The 25,389-nt window shown below is 54.0% G+C and overlaps 1 protein-coding gene across 1 annotated transcript in view; it reads right to left on the reverse strand.

Moving 5' to 3' along the window:
- The window catches only part of ZAN (zonadhesin), a 34,209-nt gene extending 13,484 nt beyond the window's left edge, over positions 1 to 20,725 (reverse strand). The window contains exons 1-29 of the mRNA XM_064590330.1: positions 20,649 to 20,725; positions 19,593 to 19,645; positions 18,995 to 19,141; positions 18,551 to 18,822; positions 18,284 to 18,371; positions 17,415 to 17,567; positions 15,907 to 16,071; positions 15,261 to 15,352; positions 14,995 to 15,073; positions 14,748 to 14,879; positions 13,920 to 14,188; positions 13,548 to 13,632; positions 13,018 to 13,077; positions 12,579 to 12,744; positions 11,082 to 12,431; positions 10,509 to 10,528; positions 10,184 to 10,368; positions 8,170 to 8,311; positions 7,872 to 7,988; positions 6,787 to 6,911; positions 6,382 to 6,527; positions 5,440 to 5,583; positions 4,952 to 5,059; positions 4,697 to 4,866; positions 3,842 to 4,044; positions 1,607 to 1,748; positions 1,080 to 1,327; positions 656 to 836; positions 249 to 360 (exon numbers count right to left, since the gene is read on the reverse strand). Coding sequence (XP_064446400.1) covers positions 249 to 360; positions 656 to 836; positions 1,080 to 1,327; positions 1,607 to 1,748; positions 3,842 to 4,044; positions 4,697 to 4,866; positions 4,952 to 5,059; positions 5,440 to 5,583; positions 6,382 to 6,527; positions 6,787 to 6,911; positions 7,872 to 7,988; positions 8,170 to 8,311; positions 10,184 to 10,368; positions 10,509 to 10,528; positions 11,082 to 12,431; positions 12,579 to 12,744; positions 13,018 to 13,077; positions 13,548 to 13,632; positions 13,920 to 14,188; positions 14,748 to 14,879; positions 14,995 to 15,073; positions 15,261 to 15,352; positions 15,907 to 16,071; positions 17,415 to 17,567; positions 18,284 to 18,371; positions 18,551 to 18,822; positions 18,995 to 19,141; positions 19,593 to 19,645; positions 20,649 to 20,725 — 5,231 coding nt within the window. The remainder of the gene's footprint in view (positions 1 to 248; positions 361 to 655; positions 837 to 1,079; positions 1,328 to 1,606; positions 1,749 to 3,841; positions 4,045 to 4,696; positions 4,867 to 4,951; positions 5,060 to 5,439; positions 5,584 to 6,381; positions 6,528 to 6,786; positions 6,912 to 7,871; positions 7,989 to 8,169; positions 8,312 to 10,183; positions 10,369 to 10,508; positions 10,529 to 11,081; positions 12,432 to 12,578; positions 12,745 to 13,017; positions 13,078 to 13,547; positions 13,633 to 13,919; positions 14,189 to 14,747; positions 14,880 to 14,994; positions 15,074 to 15,260; positions 15,353 to 15,906; positions 16,072 to 17,414; positions 17,568 to 18,283; positions 18,372 to 18,550; positions 18,823 to 18,994; positions 19,142 to 19,592; positions 19,646 to 20,648) is intronic.
- Positions 20,726 to 25,389: the final 4,664 nt, after the last annotated feature.

The raw sequence follows: 25,389 nt of genomic DNA on the forward strand, positions 1-25,389 counted from the left end.
GACAGGAGAAGAGAACAAAGTGGTCTCTCAAGTAGGAAGGTCATTAGATGCAGCAGGAAGGAACAAGGTTAGCTCTCAGGAAGGACTTCCCAAGAGGTCTCTCCAAAGACAGACTGGTAAGCACAGGAGGAAACGGGAGCAAAGGAGGTCCAGTCCAGGTTCGGAGAGATCAGGGATGCAGAGAGGAACCCCCCAGGCTGCCCACTGAGGCTCCTCCCCAGGTCCGGCTCCCCACATTCCCAGCTCACCCCGGTTCAGAGTACTCTGGTAACTTCCAGGTGGCCCCCAGGTGGACAGAGCTGGCCGCAGGCCTTTTGCTGGGGAGCAGACTATCATCCAGGCTATTGTTGTTGTAGTTGCCTGGAGGAGGGGCCAGTTAGAGGCCACTGAGGCACCCTACCAGCAGACCCAGCCCGGGACCACCACCTGTCTCCCAGAAGAGTCAAGGCTCACTCTTCACTCAACAGACCAAGGTTCCTCTCTTCTTTCTCTTCACCTTGGCTTCCCTTCATGCCTACCCTCATGCACAGCGCCCTCAAACAATGAACGGGCAGACAAGCACTTAGGACACCTAATTAAAAGTATGGATGAGCAGGACCAGGACAGACTCCTGCCCGTTGTCCCCACTTTGCCCGCAGATGCTCAGGGAACTCACCACACAACCCGCAGAGCCGGCCGGCGTAGGAAGACGGCACTGTCACTTCGACCAGGTGCTTCCCATCATAGCGAACTTGAAGCCCGAAGTCCGTGTAGAGGAGGGTAAAGGAGCCACTGGGCCTTATGCTCACCCGGCCTTGTGCAGGCCACAAAGGCAGGGCCACCCGGCGGCCATTCAGCTACAGAAGCAGGGAGGACGCGGTAGGGAAAGGCGCTTGGGACAAGGACAACGGGGGGCCAGGACCGGGGAGCAGACAGGGATGGCCATGCGTCTCCGGAATCGGGGCTGGGTCTGCTGTGAGCTACACCCAGGGTCTCTACAAGCCGGACAGGCGGGTCTGCCCCACCATGAGGACGGGGATAGAAGAACCGCTGAGCGGGCTGGGGGTGTGGGGCCCGGGGAGGTGGGCGGAGGCACGCACCATGACCTTGTGCCCTTTGATCAGTGAGATTCTCAGGTTGAAGACCTGCACGTTGACAGCTCTGACGTAAGAGGCCTCCAAGTTCCCGCCGCGAAACTCATTGGTGGTGCTCACGATGAAGTAGTTCTCTAGGGACCTAGACTGGCAAGGTCGGGTCAGGAGGTAGGTGCAGGTGCCCATGAAGTGGTGCAGGGCTCCGTCGAACGTCAGGTAGTGGGGGTCCCCTGAGACACTGCAGGTGGCGGTCCCTGGGGTGGAGGAGATGGAATTCAGAGACCCCCTCCCCCGAATGCTGAGCTGCCATCCCAGCCAGTCCACGTTGGATTGGAACCCAAGGCTCCTCGTGGGGTTGGCTTGTCCTGGAAAAGTCAGGCACGGGGACTGCCCCAACCTCACTGGGTCCATGAAGAGGCTGCTCAGGCTTGGGCCAATGCCTTCCAGCCCCCAGTCAGGCCCCAGCTCTCTGGGGTGCCTGCTTTAGGGCAGCCCCCCCTCGCCCCCAGCTCACCTTCCACCTGGCTGCTCACCTTGGGCATGGCACCCATAGGTGCCATCCTGCTGACGACAGACCTCCTGGGCCTGGCACCTCCACTGCATGCAGTGAACTTTACCATTGCCCTCGCAGACACAGAGCTGTCTGCAGCCTGGCTTGAACCACTGCTCCCCTACCTGGGGGAAGGAAGGAAGGAAGGAAGGAAGGAAGGAAGGAAGGAAGGAAGGAAGGAAGGAAGGAAGGAAGGAAGGGAAAGAGGTCATTCCCAGGTCTGACTGCCGGCCCACGGCTGCTCAGATCCCTGGTTTGCTTGCCAGGGAGCTGTTCCCATCATCCCGAAGCTCCGGGCTTAGCTGCAAAAGCCTGGGATTCACCCTTATTCAGTCATTCACTTGTTTGCTCCTTTGCTATTTCAACAGATAGTTATCTCTCTGCACTAGACAGATGTTAGGGATTCAGGAATGAACTGGATGGACGATGTCCCTGCCCTAACAGCTCACGACCCAGTCGGGGGGATGGTGGGGGCAGTAAACAAGTAAACTCACAATGAATCATGAAACACTACATCAAAAACTAATGATGTAGGGGCGCCTGGGTGGCTCAGTTGGTTAAGTGACTGCCTTTGGCTCAGGTCATGATCCTGGAGTCCCGGGATCAAGTCCCGCATCAGGCTCCCTGCTTAGCGGGGAGTCTGCTTCGCCCTCTGACCCTCCCCCCTCTCATGCTCTCTCTCTCTATCTCATTCTCTCTCTCAAATAAATAAATAAAATCTTAAAAAAAAAAATTCTTTAGGGCGCCTGGGTGGCTCAGTTGGTTAAGCGACTGCCTTCGGCTCAGGTCATGATCCTGGAGTCCCGGGATCGAGTCCCGCATCGGGCTCCCTGCTCGGCGGGGAGTCTGCTTCTCCCTCTGACCCTCCCCCCTCTCATGTGCTTGCTCTCTCTCATTCTCTCTGTCTCAAATAAATAAATAAAATCTTAAAAAAAAAAATTCTTTAGGGCGCCTGGGTGGCTCAGTTGGTTAAGCGACTGCCTTCGGCTCAGGTCATGATCCTGGAGTCCCGGGATCGAGTCCCGCATCGGGCTCCCTGCTCGGCGGGGAGTCTGCTTCTCCCTCTGACCCTCCCCCCTCTCATGTGCTTGCTCTCTCTCATTCTCTCTGTCTCAAATAAATAAATAAAATCTTAAAAAAAAAAATTCTTTAGGGCGCCTGGGTGGCTCAGTTGGTTAAGCGACTGCCTTCGGCTCAGGTCATGATCCTGGAGTCCCGGGATCGAGTCCCGCATCGGGCTCCCTGCTCGGCAGGGAGTCTGCTTCTCCCTCTGACCCTCCCCCCTCTCATGTGCTCTCTCTCTCTCATTCTCTCTGTCTCAAAAAAAAAAAAAAAAACTAATGATGTAATATGTGGTGATTAACATAACAATAAAAAATTTTAAAAAATAAATAAACAAGTAAACTAATAGATCAGGGGCTCCCACACGATGTGCACCCGGAGAAGACAATCAGGAGACCCAGCGAGAGTTTCCTGCCATCCACACAGACAGTAAGCACTTGCTACGGAAGTTTAGAGGGAAACCTTCTGACTCTGCTTATCAGGGAGGTTTCAAGGAGGAGGTGGCTTGTGAGCAGAGCCTCAGAGCAAGGTGAAGGACTCCGGCAGGCGCAGTGGCTGGGGGGCAGAGCAGAGACAAAGCGGCTGCAGAGAGGGTAAAACTGCCAGGAGAGCAAGGCAGGGATAGTGTTTGGTGGGCCAGCCCAGAGCGGGGCTGAGGGCTGTGATGGACACCATTCCCAGGGACAGGGTGAGGGACAGGCAAAGAAGAGAGAAAGCACGGCAGACGGGGGTCTGGCTGCAAACACTGCCTCGGAGGGAGTGTGCAGACAGGGGCCCAGGCTGGGGCCAAAGTCGTTCAGCAGAGAAAGGGGCCCGTGGCAGGGAGGACATGGTGTTTGGAAAGACGTCTGCGTTTGCTCAGATGACACAGAAGTGCCTGGGCCCTCAGAGGACGAGAAACTCTGGGAAAAATGATTCAGGGGCGTGGAAGGGAGAGAGGCAGGGGTCTCAGCTCTGCCGGCAGCATGGGGAAAAGCTGCTAGGGCTCCCTCCCAGAGCTGGAGAAAGAAATGGGGAAGCAGATCCGGGCCCGAACGTCCCTCCCCCCGCCATCCACGCACCGCGTGGCTTCCCGGCCTTCTGTCCCGTGCACAGGCTCGCCCAGACTTCAGAACCGGAGGCGGCAGAGCGGAGCGACCCAGTCCCAGAGGCTCACCTTGAAGTAGCCCACCGTGGGGTCGAAGCACCCACACTGGGACCGGGGGACACACTGGAGACCGCTGAGCACGAAGCCCGGGTTGCATTCACAGCCCTCCACGCATCGGTTCTGGCAGGACATCCCAGAGAAGCCGGGATGGCAGGTGGCTGGGCAGAGCCCGGCGCACAGGGTGTACCTGCTGTTGGGCGGGCAGGTCATAGCTGGGGGAGGGAGAAGCAGACGTGAGAAGAGCAGAGGGCAGGACAGGGAAAGGGAATGAAGTCCGTTCAGAGGCCAGCATTCGGAGGGCCCACAGCTAGAGGCTTCTGCCCAATCCCGAGAAGCAGAGAGTGACCAGGAGAAGCGGGACCAAAGAGAGTGACCTGCGGGGAGCTACCAAGAGGCAGGTCCGAGGGCGCAGACAGATCCAAGCGTCTCAGCTGCTGTACAGACACGCCCAAAGTGAGCAGTCAGGGTGATGGAGAGCAGGGGAGAACACCCATGGGGCCTCGATCAGGGCATGGCCTTGCCCTAAAGCAGGCTCCCTGGAGGCCGTGAGGGGGCTGTGAGCCAGTCACCGTGCACCCACTCACGCTGGGAGTCTGTGTGTTCTGTGTGCAGAGGACGACCTGGGCATGCGTCTACACAGACATGCGTTGCTCCGCATAGCCTCAAGCGGCTGGGAGGGCTCCGAGTTTGCCAGGGACTGTGATTTTTCTCGGTGGAGGTTTCTGACTGCAGCTTTCCCTGTGCACGCGTGGAAGCAAAGGGGTTCCACCAGGGGTCCCCCCAGCCCGTGCGAACACTCGGATGCCCGCCCTCTGCTCGCATCTGCCTGTGAAGGAACGGGCCCCGCCGCTCGGCACAACTCACGGCAGAACTGGGGTCCCCTCCAGGGCTTCACCGCATAGCCGGCATCCTGGCAGATCTCGGTCAAGGCTGCCATGTGAGCACACAGCACTGACTGCAGACGCTGGAATTTACACATGTCAAACACGCAGTTGTTGAGGAACAGAGAGGCCTTGAGGTGAGGCAGACATGCCCTGAGGAGAGAGGCCAGGTCAGAGGGAACGACCCCAGGTGCCAAGGGACCCCTCTCACAGCCCTACCATCCGTCCCCCTTCATACTCGAAGGCTCCGTGGGTGTTCACGAGCCGCCCACAGAACTGTAGTGCCGACAGACTGCTCAGAAAGCCCCGGTTGCAAGACGGAGGATTTGCGGGGTTCTTCTGGCACCTAGAAGGGACCCACCCCACATGCCCTGGAGGCTCGCATCCCAGCCCGGCCCGGCCCCCACCCCAGCAGCGTGGCGGCTCACGGCTGCCCCTAGTGGACAGCATCTGAACGCCAAGCCCGAAAGGAGGCAGGAAGACCTGGGGCTGAGCCAGCGGGGGAGGCTGCTCAGCGTCCCCCGAGCGCGGCAGAGGTGGGGGCGAGCGTGGTGGCCACAAGCTCGTGAACTTGGCCGCAATGGGAGCAGGGAGAAGAACGACAGATGTGCGGGGGGTTGCATGCAGGAGAGGAGAAAGAAGAAAAGGGGTGATGCCGGTCGGAGTGCGTGCTTCTCAGAAGGGCGAAGGAGCAGAGGGCCGCGGCGGGGGTGGGGGTGTCCTCACTCCTTGTCCTCGTCGTCCGCTGTCTGCCAACTTTTGCCCAGCTCCTCCACGTCCTGCGCCGGGCTGCCGTCCGGCTTCTGGTTGTCGTTGCTGCCGTCCCCGTCGTAGTTGCCACAGAAGCCACAGAGTTTTCTAGAGTAGGTGCTGGGGCCATGGGGAGGGGCGGGTGGTGTTAGCGGAGAGAAGGGGCTCCAGTCGCCCGAGGGACCAGGGCAGAGAAGGGCAGAGCGGAGGATTAGCGGAGGTGCAGACGGCGAGCCAGGGGGCGTGCCAGGCGCCAACTGCACAAGGACCTCCCACCCCTCACCCCGGAGCCATCTTTACTGCTCCCTTCCACTCACACCCCATTTCCCCACATTCCCGTTTTTTCCCTTGCGTTTGCCATTCACCACCTGCAAACGCATTCTTTCCCTGGTTGGTTCCTCTGGGGAACCACTCTCTCTGGAAGACTGGGGTCAAGGGACCACTCTTCAGAAAGCTCCCAAGGCCCATTATCGACTCCTTCTAGCGCATTCTCAAAGCATTGTGTGTATATCCAGCTATTATCACACTGCCCTGAAGCCATGTCCCCCTGTCTCCCCATCCGGAGGGAGGTCAGCCACTGGAGGTACTTCCTACACCTGGATTAAGAGTTAGTGCCTGCTGGGCGCCTGGGTGGCTCAGTTGGTTAAGCGACTGCCTTCGGCTCAGGTCATGATCCTGGAGTCCCGGGATCGAGTCCCGCATCAGGCTCCCTGCTCGGCAGGGAGTCTGCTTCTCCCTCTGACCCTCCCCCCTCTCATCCTCTCTGTCTCTCATTCTCTCTCTCAAATAAATAAATAAATAAATAATCTAAAAAAAAAAAAAGTGCCTGTGAAGGAAGGGGCGGGGGAGGGGAAGGTGCTGGGAGAGGGAGGGAGGGGCAGAGCAGGGAGACCTGGCAGCCGCCTGTGCACCCCTCACCTGGGCACACTCATATACAGCTGCTGGTCACCATCCCATCTCACCCGCAAACCAAACACCGTCTGCAGCTCCACAAATCGCCCACTTGAGGCCAGGAAAATGCCTTTCGAAGGCATGGCGGGGAGGGTGACTTGCTGACCCCCAACCTGGAAGGTGGGTCAAGGGAGAAGACGGAGACACAGACGGGGGCGTCAAGAAGAACCCCCCACCCCAGCAGACTCCCACGTCCACTCTGGAAGGCACGACAGCCCTCCACAGCAATCCTTGGTAACACACGGAATGCTCTGGAAGCTGTCCCTGAGAAGGTCAGAGGCTGCAGGCTCAGGCCAGGACCTGGCAGCCCACAGGACAAGCCACAGCGAGGCCTGGAGGCCCCGGCACGACTGAAGAGGAAAGGACACTCACCAGCACGCGCCTGCCCCCGAGCAGCGTGATGGTGACCTTGGGTAGCGTCACGTAGATTTTGCTCAGGCTGGACATGCTTTCCTGTCCTCGGCCCTCATTCTTCGCCGCCACCCTGAAGAATGGCTCTGGGTGGGGAGAGGGGTGAAGAGCACCCAGGGGCTCATTCAACAAGCATTTCTTTCTTTCTTATTTTAAAGATTTTATTTATCCATCTGAGAGAGAGCGCGCACATGTGCGAGCACTGGGGGTGAGCAGAGGCAGAGGGAGAAGCAGACTCCCTGCCGAGCAGGGAGCCCGATGCGGGACTCGATCCCAGGACCCCAGGATCAAGACCCGAGCCCAAGGCAGACGCTTAACCGACTGAGCCACCCAGGCGCCCCTCAACAAGCATTTCTGAGCGTCCACTGAGGGTGGCGCCCACACTTGGTGCTGCAGGGATAAAGACCTCCCCAGGCCCTGGCTCTGCAGTTTGAGAGGAGAGGGGGGACCGAGATGTGACTGTCGGAACGCCTGTAACTCTGTTGAGACTCTGTCTCCCCTAAGAGACTGGGACATCCTCCAGGGCAAGGCATTTGTAATAGTTCTCTCCTCCCACTATGGCCATTATTCCAGGCGGCCCCTCACTGAACACGGGCCCGGGAAATGTCTTTTTTTTTTTTTTTAAAGATTTATTTATTTATTTATTTATTTATTTGAGAGAGAGAGAGAATGAGAGACAGAGAGCATGAGAGGGAGGAGGGTCAGAGGGAGAAGGAGACTCCCTGCCGAGCAGGGAGCCCGATGCAGGACTCGATCCCAGGACCCCAGGATCAAGACCCGAGCCCAAGGCAGACGCTTAACCGACTGAGCCACCCAGGCGCCCTAAAGGGAAATGTCTTACAGTGCATTCTCCCCGGCAGTCTGGTCCTGCGGAAGTCCTGCTTCTGGGGTGGACGTGTCAACCCTTACTCTACAGAAGGCCTTGTTCCCACCTTGCGTCTCCCGCATCTGCCCCCGCCCCCCCCGGCCCTTTCCTGCCTCCCACTGTGCTCCCACGCAGCTGTTCTGACCTTAGACCCCTGGCCCAGACATCTCCAGGGCCCTACCTGTCGAGTTGCCACAGGGTTGGGCCAAGATGTAGGTGCATTTGCCCATGAAGTTGAAGTGCCTCCCATCAAAGGTGATTTGATGAGGGTCTCCATAGACGACGCAGGTGGCACTGCCTGCCGAGGGGAGGGGGTGGGGAGCACATGAAGTGGCAGGCTAGGCCCCACAGCCACCTCACCCACCCACCCACCCGGTGGCATGCCCCAGTTCCTCTGGTCAAGGGAGGGATTGGGACGTTGGCGTCATACTCCCTCGGACAGGCTGGCGGGCGGGGGTAGCACGACGGGAGGGTCTCACCGTAGGGCTGGCATCCATACTGGCCGTTCTTCAGCTGGCACACCGTGTGAGTCCCGCACTGGAAGATCTGACACTCCATCCGACTGCCCGGCTTGCAGTGGCAACGTTCTGTGCAGTTGGAGCTGAACCACTCCGCCCCAGGCTGGGAGCAGGGGGTCCAGAGTCACAACGCTCTAGCTCCCGGGGCCCTTCTCGCTTCCCCACCACACCTTGTAGACCTAACCTTGCTCATACTCTTCTTCTTCCCACATCCTACCAGATATTCCTGTCTACCACAGGACATTGGCACACGCTGCTCGCTCACCCCAGAATGCTCTTCTGTTCCTTTCCAAATCATTCTTATGCAACCAGCAAGCAGAGTTCAGCTCAAGGGTCACAACTTTCTCGGGAAGACTTCTCAGACCCCCCCCTGACTAGGTCATCCTCACAGCCCTGGGTACCTTTCTTTCCCAGGACTTACCACAATTGCACCTTCATGTTCATTTCTGTGGTTGGTTGATTGCAAGCACTCTGTGAGGGACCACATCTCTTTACTCACTATCATAGCCTCAACACAAAGCACAGTGCTTGGCAGGAGTTCTCATTCAAGAAACGCTTGCTGTATCAGAGTGACCCAAGACCCAGTGTGTCCCCCAGGGTCTGAGAGCATTAGGAGAGCAAGCACCATGCCCTATTTGTGGTGGCCCCAATTCCAGGAGGGTTGAAAGTACTCAAGAAACATTCATTGGATGCGTAAATGAATCTTTGTAAGACATGCATACATGTCTCCTGGGGCTGCCAAGAGATGCTGAATGCTGATGGTTCTTTCTGAGGCTGAAGCTAATCCTAACCCTGACACAGGGACACCCAGGAGACTGGTTAAAGGGAGGTGGGGGAGAAAGTGGTCCCCAAAGAGACAAATAGGAACTCAGATGACAGATGGGAAGAACACCTGTTCTGAGAAGAGCCACTGGACGGTAGTGAATAGCTTAATGCACTTTTAATAAATTACATGTGATATTTATCATAATTAGCTAATAGTAGTAACATTTATCAAGTACTCGGTCTGCGTCGGGATCTAATTTCATCTTCACAACAATCTTATGAGGTAAGTAGAAATTATGGGCACCTTTTGTAGACACAGAAACAGATCTGAAGAGGGAAAGAATCTTGCCCAAGGTCACACACAAGTGAATGCTGGAGCCCAGATTTAAAGCTCTGATCTGCTTGACTCTAGGGTGGCTCTGTCCCATATAGCCGCCACCAGCCCCTTGTGGCTCTTGAAATGTGGCTGGTCCAAACTGAGATATGCCCTAAGTGTAAAAATACACACTGGATTTCAAAGAATTAGTATGGGGAGAAAAAGGAATGTAAGCGATCTCATTAATAACTATTCATTGCATGTTGAAATGAGAATAGAGATCTAGTACATTACTGGAATTCATTTAACCTGTTTTCTTTTACTTTTTAAAAATGTGGCTATTAGGAAACGTAAAATAATGTGTGAGGCTTGCATGCTAGTCTTTTCGGACAGCAATGGCCCAGAGCCTGTGCCCCCTCAGAGCCTCTCCTTGCGTCGAATCTTCCCAGGGGTGGGGGGCCTACCAATTCGGGGAGACAGTAACTCCTGTGTTTTGACAGGATTTGCAAGTTCCTTTGGAAGAAGATCCTGGAATGCTGTGTTTTGCCCTGAACACGCCCGAAACTCCACTCAGCATCCAGGGCTCTCTGCATATGCAGGGACCCCCAGCTTTCCTTAAGAAGAAGATGAGGAAGGCGTTGGACCACCTGGCTGGCCCAGTGGGTCCTAGCTGGGCCAAAGTGAGTACTTAGCAAATATTTACTGCATGAACAGAGAGGACAATGAAAAGCCACATTTGCAAAGAATCACTCCACCATTGTGTAACTCCACCAGCTTGTGAGCTGGCCCCCTGGGACTGTTCCACGGATCCAAAGTCATCTGCCTTGGGGAGCAGATGGAGCCAGAACCCACTCGCCATCTCCCTTAGGGGCTCTGGCCTCCCAGTGGTCTTACCTTATAGTAATTGTTGTCGTAGAAGCAATTGCAGGAAGAGGGATGGATGCAGCGGGACTCATGAAACAAAAAGCCAGAATTGCAGACACAGCCGGGTTTGCAGAGGGGCCCACAGTTGGGCTTGGGTCTCTCGCAGGATGCTGGGCAGGCGCAGGGCTCGAAGTGGGCATTTGGGGGGCACCTTGCTAAGGGGAGAACGGCCTGCGTCAAGCCTTCACTCTAGTGCTTTTCTCAGGGAGATTTCCTGTCTCCTCTACCCCCACCCTCAAGTTCTCTAAGAAGGAGGTCCCTATGATCCAGCCATAAAAAGGAATGAAGATCTCACACGTGGATGAACTTGAAGTTCTAGCACATGGACAAACCTTTGAAACGTGATGCTGAGTGCAAGGAGCCAGTCACAAAAGAGCACATGTTACATCACTCTATGTGTGCAATGTCCAGAACAGGCAAATTGACAGAGACAGAACATAGATTAGGGGTTGCCAGAGGATGGGGTACAGTGGGGGTTGGGGAGAAGGTGGAGTGACTGCTAATGGGTAGGGGGTTTCTTTGGGGCTGATAAAAATGTTCTGGATTTAGAAACTGATGTTTGCACAATCTTGTGGATATACTAAAACCACTGAATTATACACCTTAGAAGAATGGATTTTATGGTATATGAATTATATATCTATTTAAAAATAGGATGTTGTAAGCCTAGTACTTGGCTCCCAACAACCTCCACCCCACCTACGCCGTTTCCCTCTTGGTCAGGGTGGTCCTCATTTTTTCTAAAGTTACCATGTCCCGTTCATCTCTCCTCTAAGATTGCAGTTTTCTATTAGACGCATCCATTTATCTAATTCTCATTCCTATTCACAGTCTCTTACTTTCTGCTGTTTGTCCAAGACTCCATCACCTACCTAGAGTACGTCCAGGGGTTGTAGTGGTCATGGAGGTACTTGGAGTAATTGTAGGAGGCATCACCAAGACTGTTGGCCCAATTGGTACAAGTGTTGGGCTGGGCTGGCGTGTCGTAGGAGCTGTGTGCCTTTCAGTGGGGACAGTAGATTTTTCTGTGGGGATGGTGAGTTTTTCTGTGGGGATGGTGGTCTTTTCAGTGGGGACGGTGAGTTTTTCTGTGGGGACAGTGGATTTTTCTGTGGGGATGGTGGGTTTTTCAGTGGGGACGGTGGGTTTTTCTGTGGGGATGGTGGGTTTTTCAGTGGGGACGGTGAGTTTTTCTTTGGGGACAGTGGATTTTTCTGTGGGGATGGTGGGTTTTTCAGTGGGGACGGTGGGTTTTTCTGTGGGGATGGTGGTCTTTTCAGTGGGGATGGTAGGTTTTTCTGTGGGGATGGTGGTCTTTTCAGTAAGGACAGTGGCTTTTTCTGTGGGGATGGTAGGCCTTTTAGTGAGGACAGTGGGTTTTTCTGTGGGCATGGTGGTTTTTTCAGTGGGAATGGTGGGTCTTTCTGCGAGGATGGTAGTTTTTTCTGTAGGGACAGTGGGCTTTTCTGTGGGGATGGTGGGCCTTTTAGTGGGGACAGTGGATTTTTCTGTGGGGATGGTGGGTTTTTCAGTGGGGATGGTGGGTTTTCCTGTGGGGACAGTCGGCCTTTCAGTGGGGATGGTGGGTTTTGCTGTGGGGATGGTGGGTTTTGCTGTGGGGATGGTGGGTTTTCCTGTGGGGACAGTCGGCCTTTCAGTGGGGATGGTGGGTTTTGCTGTGGGGATGGTGGGTTTTGCTGTGGGGATGGTGGGTTTTCCTGTGGGGACAGTCGGCCTTTCAGTGGGGATGGTGGGTTTTGCTGTGGGGATGGTGGGTTTTGCTGTGGGGATGGTGGGTTTTCCTGTGGGGACAGTCGGCCTTTCAGTGGGGATGGTGGGTTTTGCTGTGGGGATGGTGGGTTTTGCTGTGGGGATGGTGGGTTTTGCTGTTGGGATGGTGAGTTTTTCTGTAGGGATGGTGGGTTTTTCTGTGGGGATGGTGGGTTTTTCTGTCGGAATGGTGGTCTTTTCAGTAGGGATGGCGGGTTTTTCTGTGGGGACTATAGGTCTTTCTGTGGTAACAGTAGTCTTTTCAGTGGGGACCATGGGTTTTTCAATGTGGACAGTGGACTTTTCTGTGGGGATGGTGGGTTTTTCTATGGGGATGGTGGTTCTCTCAGTGTGGACTGTGGGTTTTTCTGCAGGGATAGTAGGCTTTTCTGTAGAGATGGTGGTCCTTTCAGTGGGCATGGTGGGTTTTTCTGTGGGAATGGTTGGCCTTTCAGTGTCGATGGTGGTCCTTCCTGTGTGGACAGTGGGCTTTTCTGTGGAGATAGTGGGCTCTTCAAGGGGTACAGCAGTCTCTTCAATCGGGACAACAGACTCTTCAGTAGAGTCAGTGGATTCTTCAGTGGGGATGGTAGACTCTTCAGTGAAGACAGTGGGCTCTTCGGGAGGGACAGTGGTCTCTTCAGTGTGGAAAGTGGGTTTTTCAGTGGGAATAGTGGGCTTTTCTGTGGGAACTTTGGGCTTTTCTGTGGGGATGGTGGGCTTTTGAGTGGGAATGGTGAGTTTTTCTGTGGGGAAGGTGGATTTTTCTGGGGGAAAGGTGGATCTTTCTGGGGAGACAGTGGACATTTCTGAGGGGACTATGAGCTTTTTTGTGGAGACAGTGGCTATTTCACTGGGGACAGTGGGTTTTTCTGTGGGGGTTATAGGTTTTTCTGTGAGAGCCATGGGTCTTTCTGTGGGGACAGTGGCTATTTCACTGGGGACAGTGTGTTTTTCTGTGGGAGCCATGGGTTTTTCTGTGGGGGCCATAGATTTTTCTGTGGGAGTCATAGGTTTTCCTGTGGAGACAGGGGTTTCAGAAGGGCCAGGGAGGGAAACTGGAGATTTGGAAGGAAGCTCTGTTGGCACTGTTCCTGCAAAGAAAAACAAAGAAACAAACAAATCCTGGAGTTCAGTCAAAATCATACCATCACCTTCACTCACTTCCAGTTGGAGTGGGTAGGCTCAAAGAGTAACTTACACCTCTCCCACTTCCAACCCCAACCTTCACTCACTTAACAAACACTCAACAAACACTGCTCCTAATACACGTCAGACATTGTGCCAGATACGGGAAACACAACATGAACAGGATGTTGGTACTCCCTTCAGGATCGCCGCCCACTAGGTAAGGGGTTGTGGATCCAGCCACAGAAATTCACAGCATCAGTCACATTCACTCAAGCAAGCATTCTGGTAAGACCGGGAAGGTAGAGGTGGGCAGAACGTGGAACACAAAGCTGCGTGAAAACTCAAGGATGACCGAGAACTGGATTTTCAGCAGTCCCAGAGATGGTCATCTCAGAACACAGCCCCCTTTCTGGGGCCCTGGATTTTGTCTTACCTCGACAAGTCCCGTGATTGATCAAGATAAAACCCACAGCAACGACAAAGGCAGTGTTGGTACCCCTGATGGCCTCCAGGATCAGCTGAAGGTAATGAGGGACAGAGAAGAGAGAAATGCAAGTGAATCCCCGGCAGCTCAGGGACTCTCCTGGTCAGTTTGTCCTCTGCCAAAAGGCCACCTTGTTCTAGCCTCGACAGTCCCACTCTGCCCCCGCTCCTTTTCAGGAGCCAGGTATCCCTCTCGGGGACACCAAGTTCACCTCTGCTCTCTTTCCAGTGGCCCATCTTCTCAGCCCTGGTTGTACCCAAACATTACGTCCCCCCGTCACCACGTTCCACACAGACGCTGACAGGGCGCTCTCTCTCTCACCTGCATGGGCTGTTGATGCCCCAAAGGGATGGTGACAGAGGTGTTCAGCCAGTCGGGACTCTGAGACCCAACGCGGTGCCAGAGAGTAGATGGGGCACTGCCCGCAGGACTCTCCAGCAGGAGATTGAGCTTAGTACCCTCTCCGAGGCCATACATGTGGTAGGGAAACTCCACACAGATCGCACCCGGGGCACAGAAGGGCCGGCTCACCAGTCTGAAAGACTGGCCCGCCTCAGAGAACTTGTCGGCCTCGATGTAAATATAGCGACCTTCCAGGCGAAAAAGAAGGGAATCGAAAGAAGGACAAGATGACAAACCTCCACAGGACAGCCCAGTGTTGTTTTCTCTCACAACACCATGCTTTCCAGAGAGGGTGTGATGCAAACACGAAAACTCCCTACATTGTAGCAGGGTTGGGTTTTTTTGTTTTGTTTTGTTTTTTTCCCTGCTTGTTTTGGACTTCTAACTGAAGAAGGCAGGATCAGAAAGAAAGGGAAAACCAAGCCAGCAGCCCAGACTCCTTTGCTGACTGCATCAGTAAATGTCTTGACTGAAAATGAGAGTGTGGATTTTGAAGCTTGGGCTCAGCGAAGTGAGATGCCTGCATTTTCTGGTGGGGGGGGGGTTCAGTGACCCCACAGCCAAGAGAATCTTCAACTCACTCTACTTCTGTCATCTCCACAGCTTTGGCCCCATGGCAGCTTCCCAGGAAACACCTGCTGGCTGATCTTCACCACCTACAATATCTTCTTCCATCAATCCAGCCAACCCCCCAGCTGGGAGAAAACCCAGTAATTTGTTGGCTTGAGGGGTCCTAAATCTCCTCACCTTCAAAAGCGCCTGCACCCTGGATATGCATGTTTTTATTTCCCCGGGTCCAGTGTCCGCCATCCCCTAATGCCTGGGCCCAGTCACAGAAGGGATGGGCATCATCTTCAAAGTCACACTGAGGAAAGCTCTCTAGGGGGTCAAAATGGGAGATGTGAGCAATGTGGGCCATGCTCTCTATTCCTCACCACGCCCCGTCCTGCCCCCAGTTCTGAGCCATCTGGTCCTCCCAGGGCCTTGTTCTCACCCCCACAGGGAGCAGTGCTGATTGCATCCACTGCCACAGCCGGCTCTGGGGTCTCTCCAAACACACCCACCAAGGTGAACTGAAGAGAGAGAGAAAGGGGGCTGGGAGTGAAAAACCAGCCCAAAAGCCCCAACCCTCCCCCCATCTAATTTTATTCTATTCAGGAACCCAGGCACCCTGCTCCCAGGGCCCAGACCCTCAATCCGTTTCAATACCAGAGGTGCCTACCATGTGCAAGGAATCCTGACCTCTTTGCTCGTCTGTACCTGAATCTGTCCCTGGCCTGTGTAATTGACAGAAACAGGCTGCCAGGTGGGTCCGGGTTGTCCTGAGAAGAGAGTGTGTTTCCGGATGCTGCCTGCGATGGAAGGAATCCGAGAGATAACTGACTTATTAAGGGGACTGAAAAATGACTTCAAACCTATACTCAGGGGCGCCTGGGTGGCTCAGTTGGTTAAGCGACTGCCTTGGGCTCAGGTCATGATCCCAGGGTCCTGGGATCAAGTCCCGCATCAGGCTCCCCCTGCTCTGCGGGGGGCCTGCTTCTCCCTCTGCCTCTGCCTTCCACTCCCCCTGCTTGTGCTCTCTCTCTCTCTGTCAAATAAATAAATAAAATCTAAAACAAAAACAAAAACACACCTATACTCAGAAGGATGAGTAGCCAAGAGAAAACTTGGGAGTGTATTCCTCTCTCCCAAATGCAAACACAACCTTCTCTCTCACTCTCCTGGCACTGGTATCTGTTGTTCCAGAAGTGGGCACTCTCCTGGCTCCCTGATTCCACTCCATGGAGTAACCTTGCATATATCCTAGATTTCCCTAGACCCTGAGGGATGCCCCATAGTTTCCTGTCAACCTAACCCTGGGAGATGAGCCTCAGGTCCGTGTAAAGCCAGTGACTGCCAATCTTACCCAAGACGGAAGCATAGACGGTGAGGGCTGCACCAGGTGACTGTCCACGGAGGATGTAGTGGAAGGACAGGCTCAGACAGCCAGAGGAATGGCTCAGGGGGCTCAGGAGGACAGATTTCTGCCCTGGTTTTGCATTTTTGGGGTCCAGGAGCATGTAGAAGCCACCTACCAAGTAAAAGGCCAGTAAGGTGGGGTGGCTGAAATTGAGGGAGTCTGGCACAGGGAAAAGGCCCTGTGCCGACAGGGGTCCTGGGCCTGGGAAGCCCCAACAGCTGCCTAGGATCAGCCAGCGCTCAGGTGGGCCTACATCTGGCCGAGGCCTTCGAGCCTTCCAGAAATGCTTGGCAAGAGCGGTAAGGACGCAGGCACTGCCTTATGAAATGCAGCATCCTCTCAGAAGCAGCAGCCAGAACCCTGCCCTTTGGGTTCTGATGCTTTAGGTCCCCGAGAGTCATGCCCTCTTCCTTTTCTTGACCCACTGGATATAGTTGATTCACACAGACTAGCGAAAGAGGGCCGGTCCAAGGCCTAGAACCCAGCATCTCTCCACCCTACCGACCCCAGCAGCTCAGGCAGCCAATCAGCTTGGACCTCGCTCCGTGACGCCACTGGTAGCCGGGGGAGGAGAATAAGGCTGCGCAGGCGTGCTGGTCCCTGATTCCCACGCGCTCCTGCTGGGTGAGCAAGCTCGCACCCGGCCTGGAAAGGCCGGCTTCGGGAAGGCAGAAAAGAGGGTTTGAGGGGAGGGAGTGGGCGGGGGGGGAGTGGGAGAGAATTGAAAAGAGAAGAAACAGCAGGGAAGGAGGAGGAAGGGGAAGGAAGGAAATGGTAGGTGGTGAAAGAAAACGCAAGGAGGGCGACGCTGGGATATCTGGTTGGTGGAAAGAAGCGGGAGAAAAAGAAAGGGAAGATGGAAAAATACGAAGCAAGAGGGAAAAAGCATGAGAGAGAGAATTAAAACAACAGCCAACATTTACTGGGCTTGGCCTGGGGTGCTAATGCTGCGGGGCGGGGTGATGCAGAGATGGGCTGGCCCCGCCCTGCTTTCCAGGGCGTCTGAGTGAAGGGGAGGGGTGGTTCTCCAGGTCTTTCTAGAAGGCAGACCTCAGGCAGCGGGAAAGAGCCCTGGAAGGAGAGCATGCCGTTGGAGTGAGCCGAAAGGGCTTATGAGCTGTGCGGGGGAGATGGAGGGGAAGAGAGAAGAACAGGAAAACGAAGGGGGATGATTGAGAATGGAGAAATGAGAAGGGACGGAGAACAAAGAAGTGGGAACTTAGAAAAGAAATTAGGGAGCGTGGGTTAGGGTTAGTTTGTGGGACGGTAGCGGGGGAAGCTGAGTGTGTGGAGTTTGCTTTCTGCTGAGTAACTTGAGCTGACAGAGTTTTGAGATTGCTGGGGTTCACCCCAGGCCATCTCAGGGCACTTACTGTTAGGCAAACATCGTAAAGTCCTGCAGAGGTCACTAGAAGCCCAAAAAGGCAAAGGATGGAAATATGGCCATTACTCACTACCAGGGCTAGAGAAATCATCCTCAGGCCCCGCGTTCGGCACCCCGGATGACCCGTTCTTCTGGACCCACTTGGCCCCAGAGGCTGTTGGGATCCAGCTCCAGCCGCAGAGATCATTTGGAACGTCGAAGCTGCACATCTGCATCATGCAGACTGAGGGGGAGAAGAGGGGGGCGGATTTAGCTTTTTCTAGGAGGCTGCAGCTCCAAAAAGCATGCCTCAGCCTGGGGTCAGAACTCTGCGTCCCAGTCTGTGTCCTACTGTCAGCCATGGTGGGCTTTTCAAGCAGATACAGCCCCAGCCCTTAGCAGTTCAGTCCTGGGACAGATTGTTTAAGCTGCCTGTTAGTTTCCTCATCTATAACTGGGAGCAACAGTACCCACCTGCCATAAGTTAGATCATATGTGGAGAGCAACTAGCATAATCCTGTGCTCAGTAAGTGTTAGTTCCTTGCACTCAGGTTCTGGAATTTTCCTTCACTTGAATTTGCTCCCATTGAGTCTCTAATGTCAGCTTAGAGGGCTGATCCTGGGTGAATCTGGGGCAATAACTAGGGTGACCCGACATCCAGTTTGGGCCAGGAACTGAGGGTTTCCTGAGATACAGGATTTTCAGTGCAAAACGAGGGACAGCCCAGGGCAAACTGGAATGGTTGGTCACTCTAGAAAAGGTATTACCACAACCCTGTTAAAAGAGAACCTCTCTTTAGGTGTGGCTGCTTCAGGATTCAAAGATGTGAGATGTGGAGGCAGAGGGAAGCAAGTAGCCCCAACTCTGGGAGAAAGCAGGACCATGGTCCCTGAGCTACTTCTGCCACCCTGGGTAGCTGGTGGGGGCAGAGAGGAAGAGGAAGAGGGACAGGGGCTTACTGCGATTGCAGGAGCCCCGATGGATAGAGATGGCATCCAGAGAGATGTCCAGGTAAGCCGTGCTGCCCCTCACTCCTTCAAACACCACCTGTGGGAGAAAGCAGGAGACCACCCACCCTGTAAGGTCCTTTGCCTCGGTTCCCAGTTTTCCTGCCTGAATTCAGATGGCCCAGCCCCGCACCCCCTCCTTGCTCCAGCCCCTCCTGCCCACCCCCCACACACCCAGGTTTCCCCCCATGGGGCCCAAGGCTCTGCCCTCAGCCTCACCTGCCTGGGCAGGACAAGCCCCATAGGCACGGTGACAGCAGTGGGCATCCAGGAGGGGCTCTGGGTGTTAATATGCTTCCAGAGCAGGCTGGGGTGCTTTTTCTTGGTATCCCTGAGCAGTAGCAGTCTGAGCTGGGCGCCCCACGACAGCCCAAACATGTGGTAGGCGAAGTGCACGCAGAGGGGGCCTTGCTCCCATATGGGGGGGCTGCGTAGGCAGGCCACCCCGCCCCGGTGGAAGGTGCTTGAGTTCATGTGCAGGTAGTAGCCCTCTGGGGGAGGCAGAGCCCAGGATGGCAAGGAGGCCCTGCCACCCCTGATGGCTGCCCCTCCCACCCCCGTCCAGAGTCCAGGCACCCCCTTCCAGCTGCCTCCCTTCTCCCTGCGCCCAGGTCTGCCCGAGCCCAGCTCCCAGCTGTCTCCCTAAACCTTAGGCTTCCTCACCTCCATTAGGGTACCCCCCGGGGGGACCGGTGCTGCCGGTGGGGGAAGGCCCACTGGCTCGAATCCAGTCCCCGTCATCTGTGGACACTTGGGTCCAATCACAGAGGGGTTTGGCGTCATCCTCAAAGTCACACTGGGTGAGAATAGCTGGGAAGAAAGGGCTGCTCTGAGGCCAGGATGGGGGAGAGGGCCAAACTGGGGGTTGGGGGTTGCCCGGGTTGCTAAGTGCAGAGAAGGCGGCCACTAGGAGATTTAGGGTCCAGAGCAGAGCTTCTTAAAAGAGAATCCGAGAAATAAGAATCCCTTAGAGGAAATTCAGGGTGGGGGTCAGGGCAGAATGACTTCTGGGACAGGGGTCCCAAACTGAGGTGCCAGGGGCTGGATTCAGCCGGGGGGACAGGCTTTGTCTGGGTGCATACGTTTTGTTGTCAATTTGAACGTGACTGTCCCAGGTAGGGCTTGGCCTCTACTCCTCCATGTTTCCTCCACCCTCTAACATTCGCTACATGTCTGTGCCATCACTCAGCCCCGAGGGCACTGGAGGTGGTCACCCCTGGGGGCAGGAGAGAGATCTGAACGGTGCTGGTTTCCAACTCACAGTTATCCCTAGAGCTGCGAGCAACTGCCTTCCAGTCCGGAGGCTTCTCTTTCCTTGGGGTTGGTTTGGAGAAAGAAAAAAGAAAAAGAAAAAAAAAAGGGAATACTTGTCATTATCAAGAATCATAAACCTCGATGAGCATGAGCTTTCTGAGCAGTCATTCATGGAAGACTTCCTTTTGTGTTTGCCAAATCGTACCAAAGTGTAGGCAGTGAACGTATATTTACTTGTCTTCTTTAAGGTTTTCAAAAGGCCACCCAGGCTCCTCATGTTAAATTCTCATCTATCTCCTAAAAAAAAGAAAAAGCATCTCCCCTCCGAGCTCCTCCCGTCCCCACGGGTTCCCTTGGCACCTCTGTGCCTGAGGTAGCATGAGTGGTAGAACCTCGCTCAAGGAGGAACCAGTTCCTGTGTACGGAGATTCTAGAGCGGTACGTAAGTGTTGGCGCCTGGGGAAGCTCCTTCCTTCGGGCTGAGAGTGGGGATTCTGTGGGTCCCATGCTGCCCGGTGGGTGGCAGGTGGTCCTGCCTCAGCTACAGGCCACTGAACATATAGATGAGTTACAGAGGGATGGCCCCTCCGAACCCTCCAAACCCCACAGAGAAGCCAGCTTCCCCTCCCCAGGTGGCGCGGGCCAAACCCAACAGTGCTCCCCTTTACTTGTTCAAGTTCTACTTGCTCAAATCCCCCCAAACAAGCTCCAGGACACCAAGCCATCCATCCTGTCTCGCTGCCTCTACTTGAAGTCCCCTATCTGCTGAATTTGCCCTGGGTTCGGCCCATTTTCTGAGAGCCCCACCTCTCTCTCCTCTCTGTCTCCCCAGCTCCGTGCCTCCTCCCTCTCTATCACGTCTGGGCTCTGTCCCGTTCCCGCTGAGCTGCTCACACCCCTCAGTTCCAGGCTCTGGGGCTGCAGGGTTCCCCCCACCATTCCTGTTCATCATCCTCTTCCTCCCCAGGGCTGTGCCCTTCGTGGTTACCCTGCTTGCCCCCTCCAGCTTTGCCCCTCGCTCTCCCTTGGAGGCACCCCTAATCACCCCCTGAGCCCAGCTTACCAGACAGGGGCAGGCATGTGGCCCCGGCCCCAGGCAGCCCCCACCAGCAGCACCAGAGTCCAGACTGGAGGAGCCATGCGGGACCTCAGAGGCGGCTCTCAGGGGAGAGGGGAAGGCACAGTAAGCCCAGACCACTTTATCCGCCCCTGACCCCCCTCGCTTGACAGCTTTCAGAGGATGCCATGAAAACCAGACAGAGAACACGGAAGCACTCTGAGAAATGGAAACTACAAGGGTAGAAATGTAAAATCCAACGAAGAGAAATGAAATGAGAGCAGGAGAGAAGGAAAGCAAGAAAGACAAGAGAAAGACACTCGGAGAATCCGTCCGGGAAGTCTAACATCCAACCAAAAAAGTTCAAAATAGAAAGAACCAAGGAGAAGAAATGGCTTAAGAGAAACCACACAAGAAGACTTCCCGGGACTGAGATACAAGTCTCTTGATTAGAAGGGGTCTCGTATGATGAATGCAAGGACACCCACAGAAGGCATGTCATGAGATTCGAGAGTAGCAGGGGGCAAGAGAAGACCCTAGCCACTTTCAGATAGAAAAAAGCAAGTCACATCCTAAGGATCAGGAAGCAGCATGGCGTCAGGCTTTTCAATAGCAACCATGGGTTCTAAGAGGCCGTGGAACATTGTCTGCAGAATTCCAACAGAAAATCATTTCAAACCTAAAATTCTGTAGCTGGCAACAGTGGCATAAACGACTGGCCGGTCAAATAAGGTGGGACTGGAAACTCTTAATGGCAAAGAATAGAAAAACACAAGTCCCAGAGTGCCAGACAAGCCACCAGCCAGTAAACATCAGAAAAGATGTTCTGCTTCACTTGGGCTAAGGAAAATGCTAATCACAACTACAACTGTCAGGGTGACCACCGTTTCAGAGACTGAAAGCATTGCGTGTTGGCCAGGATGTAGGTAGACACACTCAAACACACTGACGCTAAGACTGTAGGGTGGGAAAAACCTCTTGGAAGGTGATGAGACAGTGACTCTCAAACTTTCTAGCGTGCGTGGTTTTGACCCCGCCTTACCTAATTTCTAGGAATCTCCCCACGGAAATCCGTGTGTATTTGCCCAAATCTGGGCACACCTTAAAGATGATCACTGTGGCATGGGTTATAATAGGAAAAAAAAAAATCGAGATTACTTCAATGTTTACCAGCAGATAGGCAGTTGGATCATAGTCAAGGAATATTTTTCATATGAAGGAATATTATGGAGGTATTAAAAAGAATGGCGCTCGGGGCGCCTGGGTGGCTCAGTTGGTTGAGGGACTGCCTTCGGCTCAGGTCATGATCCCGGAGTCCCGGGATCGAGTCCCGCATCGGGCTCCCCCTGCTCAGCGGGGAGTCTGCTTCTCCCTCTGACCCTCCTCCCTCTCATGCTCTCTGTCTCTCATTTTCTCTGTCTCAAATAAATAAATAAAATCTTTTAAAAAAAAATTAAAAAAATAAAAAGAATGGCGCTCCTCCAAAAATTAAAAATAGGCTTACCATAGGGTCTGGCGATTCCACTTCTGGGTGTGTAGACCCAAAAGAATTGAAAGCAAAGACTTGAAGAGCTACCTGGATACCCAGGTTGATAGTGGTAGTATTCATCATTGCCAGAAGGTGAGAGCAACCCAAGAGTCCACAAAACAAACAAAATATGGTGTATTCATACAATGGGATATCATTCCGTCTTTGAAGTGAAGGAAATTCTCACACATGCTACAACCTGGAGGACACAAGCTGAGTGAAACAAGCCTGACACAGAAGGACAAATATCACAGGATTCCACCCATCCAAGGTACCTACAGCAGTCAAACTCACAGAGACGAGAAGTAGAACGGTGTTTGCCGGGAATAGGGAGTTAGCGCTTAATTGGGACAGAATTTCAGTTTGGGGAGATGAAAAGGTTCCGTGGATGGCCTGTGGTGATGGTTGCACAATGTGAATGTTTTTAATGACACTGAACGGAACACTTAAAAATGGTTAAGGGTGCCTGGGTGGCTCAGTTGGTTGAGCGACTGCCTTCGGCTCAGGTCATGATCCTGGAGTCCCGGGATCGAGTCCCGCATCGAGTCCCGCATCGGGCTCCCTGCTCGGCAGGGGGTCTGCTTCTCCCTCTGACCCTCCTCCCTCTCTTGCTCTCTGTCTCTCATTCTCTCTCTCTCAAATAAATAAATAAAATCTTTAAAAAAATGGTTAAGACGAGGGGCGCCTGGCCAGTTCAGTGGGAAGAGCACAAGACTCTTGATCTTGGGGTCGTGAGTTTGACCCCATGTTGGGGATAGAGATTACTTAAATAAGAAGATTTTAAGATTTAAAAATGGTTAAGAAGATAAATTTTATGTTATGAGTCCATTTCCACAGTTAAAAAAAATAATTTCAAAAATATCACTTGAGGGGCGCCTGGGTGGCTCAGCTGGTTAAGCATCTGCCTTCGGCTCAGGTCATGATCCCTCCACAGGAAGCCTGCTTCTCCCTCTCCCACTCCCCCTGCTCGTGTTCCCTCTCTCGCTGTGTCTCTCTGTGTCAAATAAATAAATAAAATCTTAAAAAAAAAAATATCACTTGACGTTCTAACACTGTTTGTTAAAGTTCATTCCTGACTTAAAGAAGAAAAGTATGATGGTAGATGGTAGATCAGTATGTTCTGATAGTGGAAAGAGGACCTGCATATGTGATTAAATGAAAGAGCCCAAAGAGTCCAGAACACAGACAACAGGAGGGACAAACCAGCTCTGTGAAGGGAGGGAGTGGGGAGGGGACCTCACTGAGGCATGTTTAGCGGCCTCTGTTTTTTGTTTATTTTTTTAAAGATTTTATTTATATATTTGACAGAGAGAGAGAAAGAGAGAGAGAGAAGGAATGAGCAGGGGGAGCAGCAGAGGGAGAGGGAGAAGCAGGCTCCCTGCTGAGCAGGGAGCCGGACACAGGGCCCGAACTCAGGACCTTGGGATCATGACCTGAGCCGAAGGCAGACGCTCAACCGACTGAGCCACCCAGGCACCCCTGAAGATTTTATTTTTAAGTAATCTCTACACCCAAGGTGGGACTCAAACTCATAACCCTAAGATCAAGGGTCACAGCCTCCTAAGCCAGCCAGGAGCCCATAGCAGCCTCTGTTTTGTCTGTGAAATAGGAGGGGAGTGGAGAAGGCCCTGGTGGCAAGCAGGCCACAGCAGTACCCCTCTCGGGGGGGCTCCATGCCAGTCCTGCCCACAGCCAACTCACCCCTACCTTCCAGCTTGCACTCATGCCAGCCGCCCTCCTCTGGCCCAGGCCTTCCTTCCCCCCCTTGCCCCAGCACACTTTACAATCATCAGGGCTTCTCTCCACACACAGCCCTCTGTGGGGCTGACCGGTGGCCGGGCAGATAAACACTTTGGTAGAGAGTGTGTGGAAGGGGTCCCTGCCCCAGGTCACTGGAGACAGGAAGGGAAGGCTTTTGGAAAGGGGTGACACTTGAGAGGCTTTCTAAACCACAAAGACATGGTAATGAGGCAGAGAAGTTGGGAAAGCACATCCAGGAAGAGAGAATGTTCCAGGCTTAGAGGGAGAATGACATTTTTGAAGAATGGTCTGGTGGGAGGGTAGGGGAGGGTGCCTGGGTGGCTCAGTTGGCTAAGCATCTGACTCTTGATTTCAGTTCAGGTCCTGATCTCTGCGTCTTGAGATCAAGCCCTGCATGGGGTTCAGAGCTCAATGTGGAGTCTGCTTGAGACTCTCTGTCCCTCTTCCTCTATCCCTCTTGCACCCTGCCCAGCCCATGCACACATGCACGCATGCACACACACACCCGTGCTCTCTCTAAATAAATAAATAAAATCTTAAAAAAAAAAAAAAAAAAAAGGAATGGCCTGTGTGTGTGTGTGTGTGTAACACTGGGAGGAGGCAGGGGCTCTGTCTTGGAGAACCTTTGAGGAGCCACCAAAAGTTTTTAAACAACCAGGGTGACTTGATCTGACTGGCAGCTCGGGCAGCCTGGGCAGCTGTGGACCTGGCTGGAGTTGGAGAGACAGGAGACGAGGCTGTCAAGGGTGAGAGAGGGTGGTGTAGTTGGACGCTAACATTGAGACGGCAGGAGTGCGGACATGAGTGGATCGAGAACTTTCCGGGAGCCAGAAACAGCCGTTCTTGCGGGCTAACCTCACTGAACCTCATGTCCTCCTCACTGCAAAATTGTTGTCCTCATTTTCCAGGTGTAGAAACTGAGCTCCGGAGAAATGAATCCTGTCCAGATTTCCATATCCCAGCACACCCAGGTGTTCCTAGAAACCTTCAGTTTCCCTCCCTTCACCTTGGCAGGCCCCTACTCTGTGCCATCAAATCTATGCCCAGGGCACCGGGCCTTTGCCCCTGGCAAGTGACAGTGATGCTGGGGGCAGCCATTCTAACGAGCTGTCAGGGAGGGGCCGTCAGGGAGGGGCCAGCAGGGTCGTGCACCAGCCATTGAAGACGGAAGTCCCCAACCCCCTCACAGTCCCCGGGGACTCCTGCTCAAATGAGCACCAATAGGGCCACGGAGGGGTCAGACCTGGGGAGAGAGATCCTCTGCCTCTTGACATCAGAGCGGGACATGTAAAGGATGCCCAGCCCCAACCCTGATCGACCCTTCCTCCATACCAGGTTAGGAGAGCAATCAAAAGAGGGAAAGAGCCAGGAAATGGTTAACCCAGGGAAGAGCCACCAAAGCCAATTGATCCACAGCCCCTCCTAGTTGGGCAATAAGTCCTCTGAGGGCTGCTTCCG

Source organism: Mirounga angustirostris, unplaced genomic scaffold (assembly GCF_029215605.1).
Source record: "Mirounga angustirostris isolate CCGP_5_RB_7025 unplaced genomic scaffold, mMirAng1.0.hap1 SCAF_5, whole genome shotgun sequence".
Taxonomy (NCBI): Eukaryota; Metazoa; Chordata; class Mammalia; order Carnivora; family Phocidae; genus Mirounga; species Mirounga angustirostris.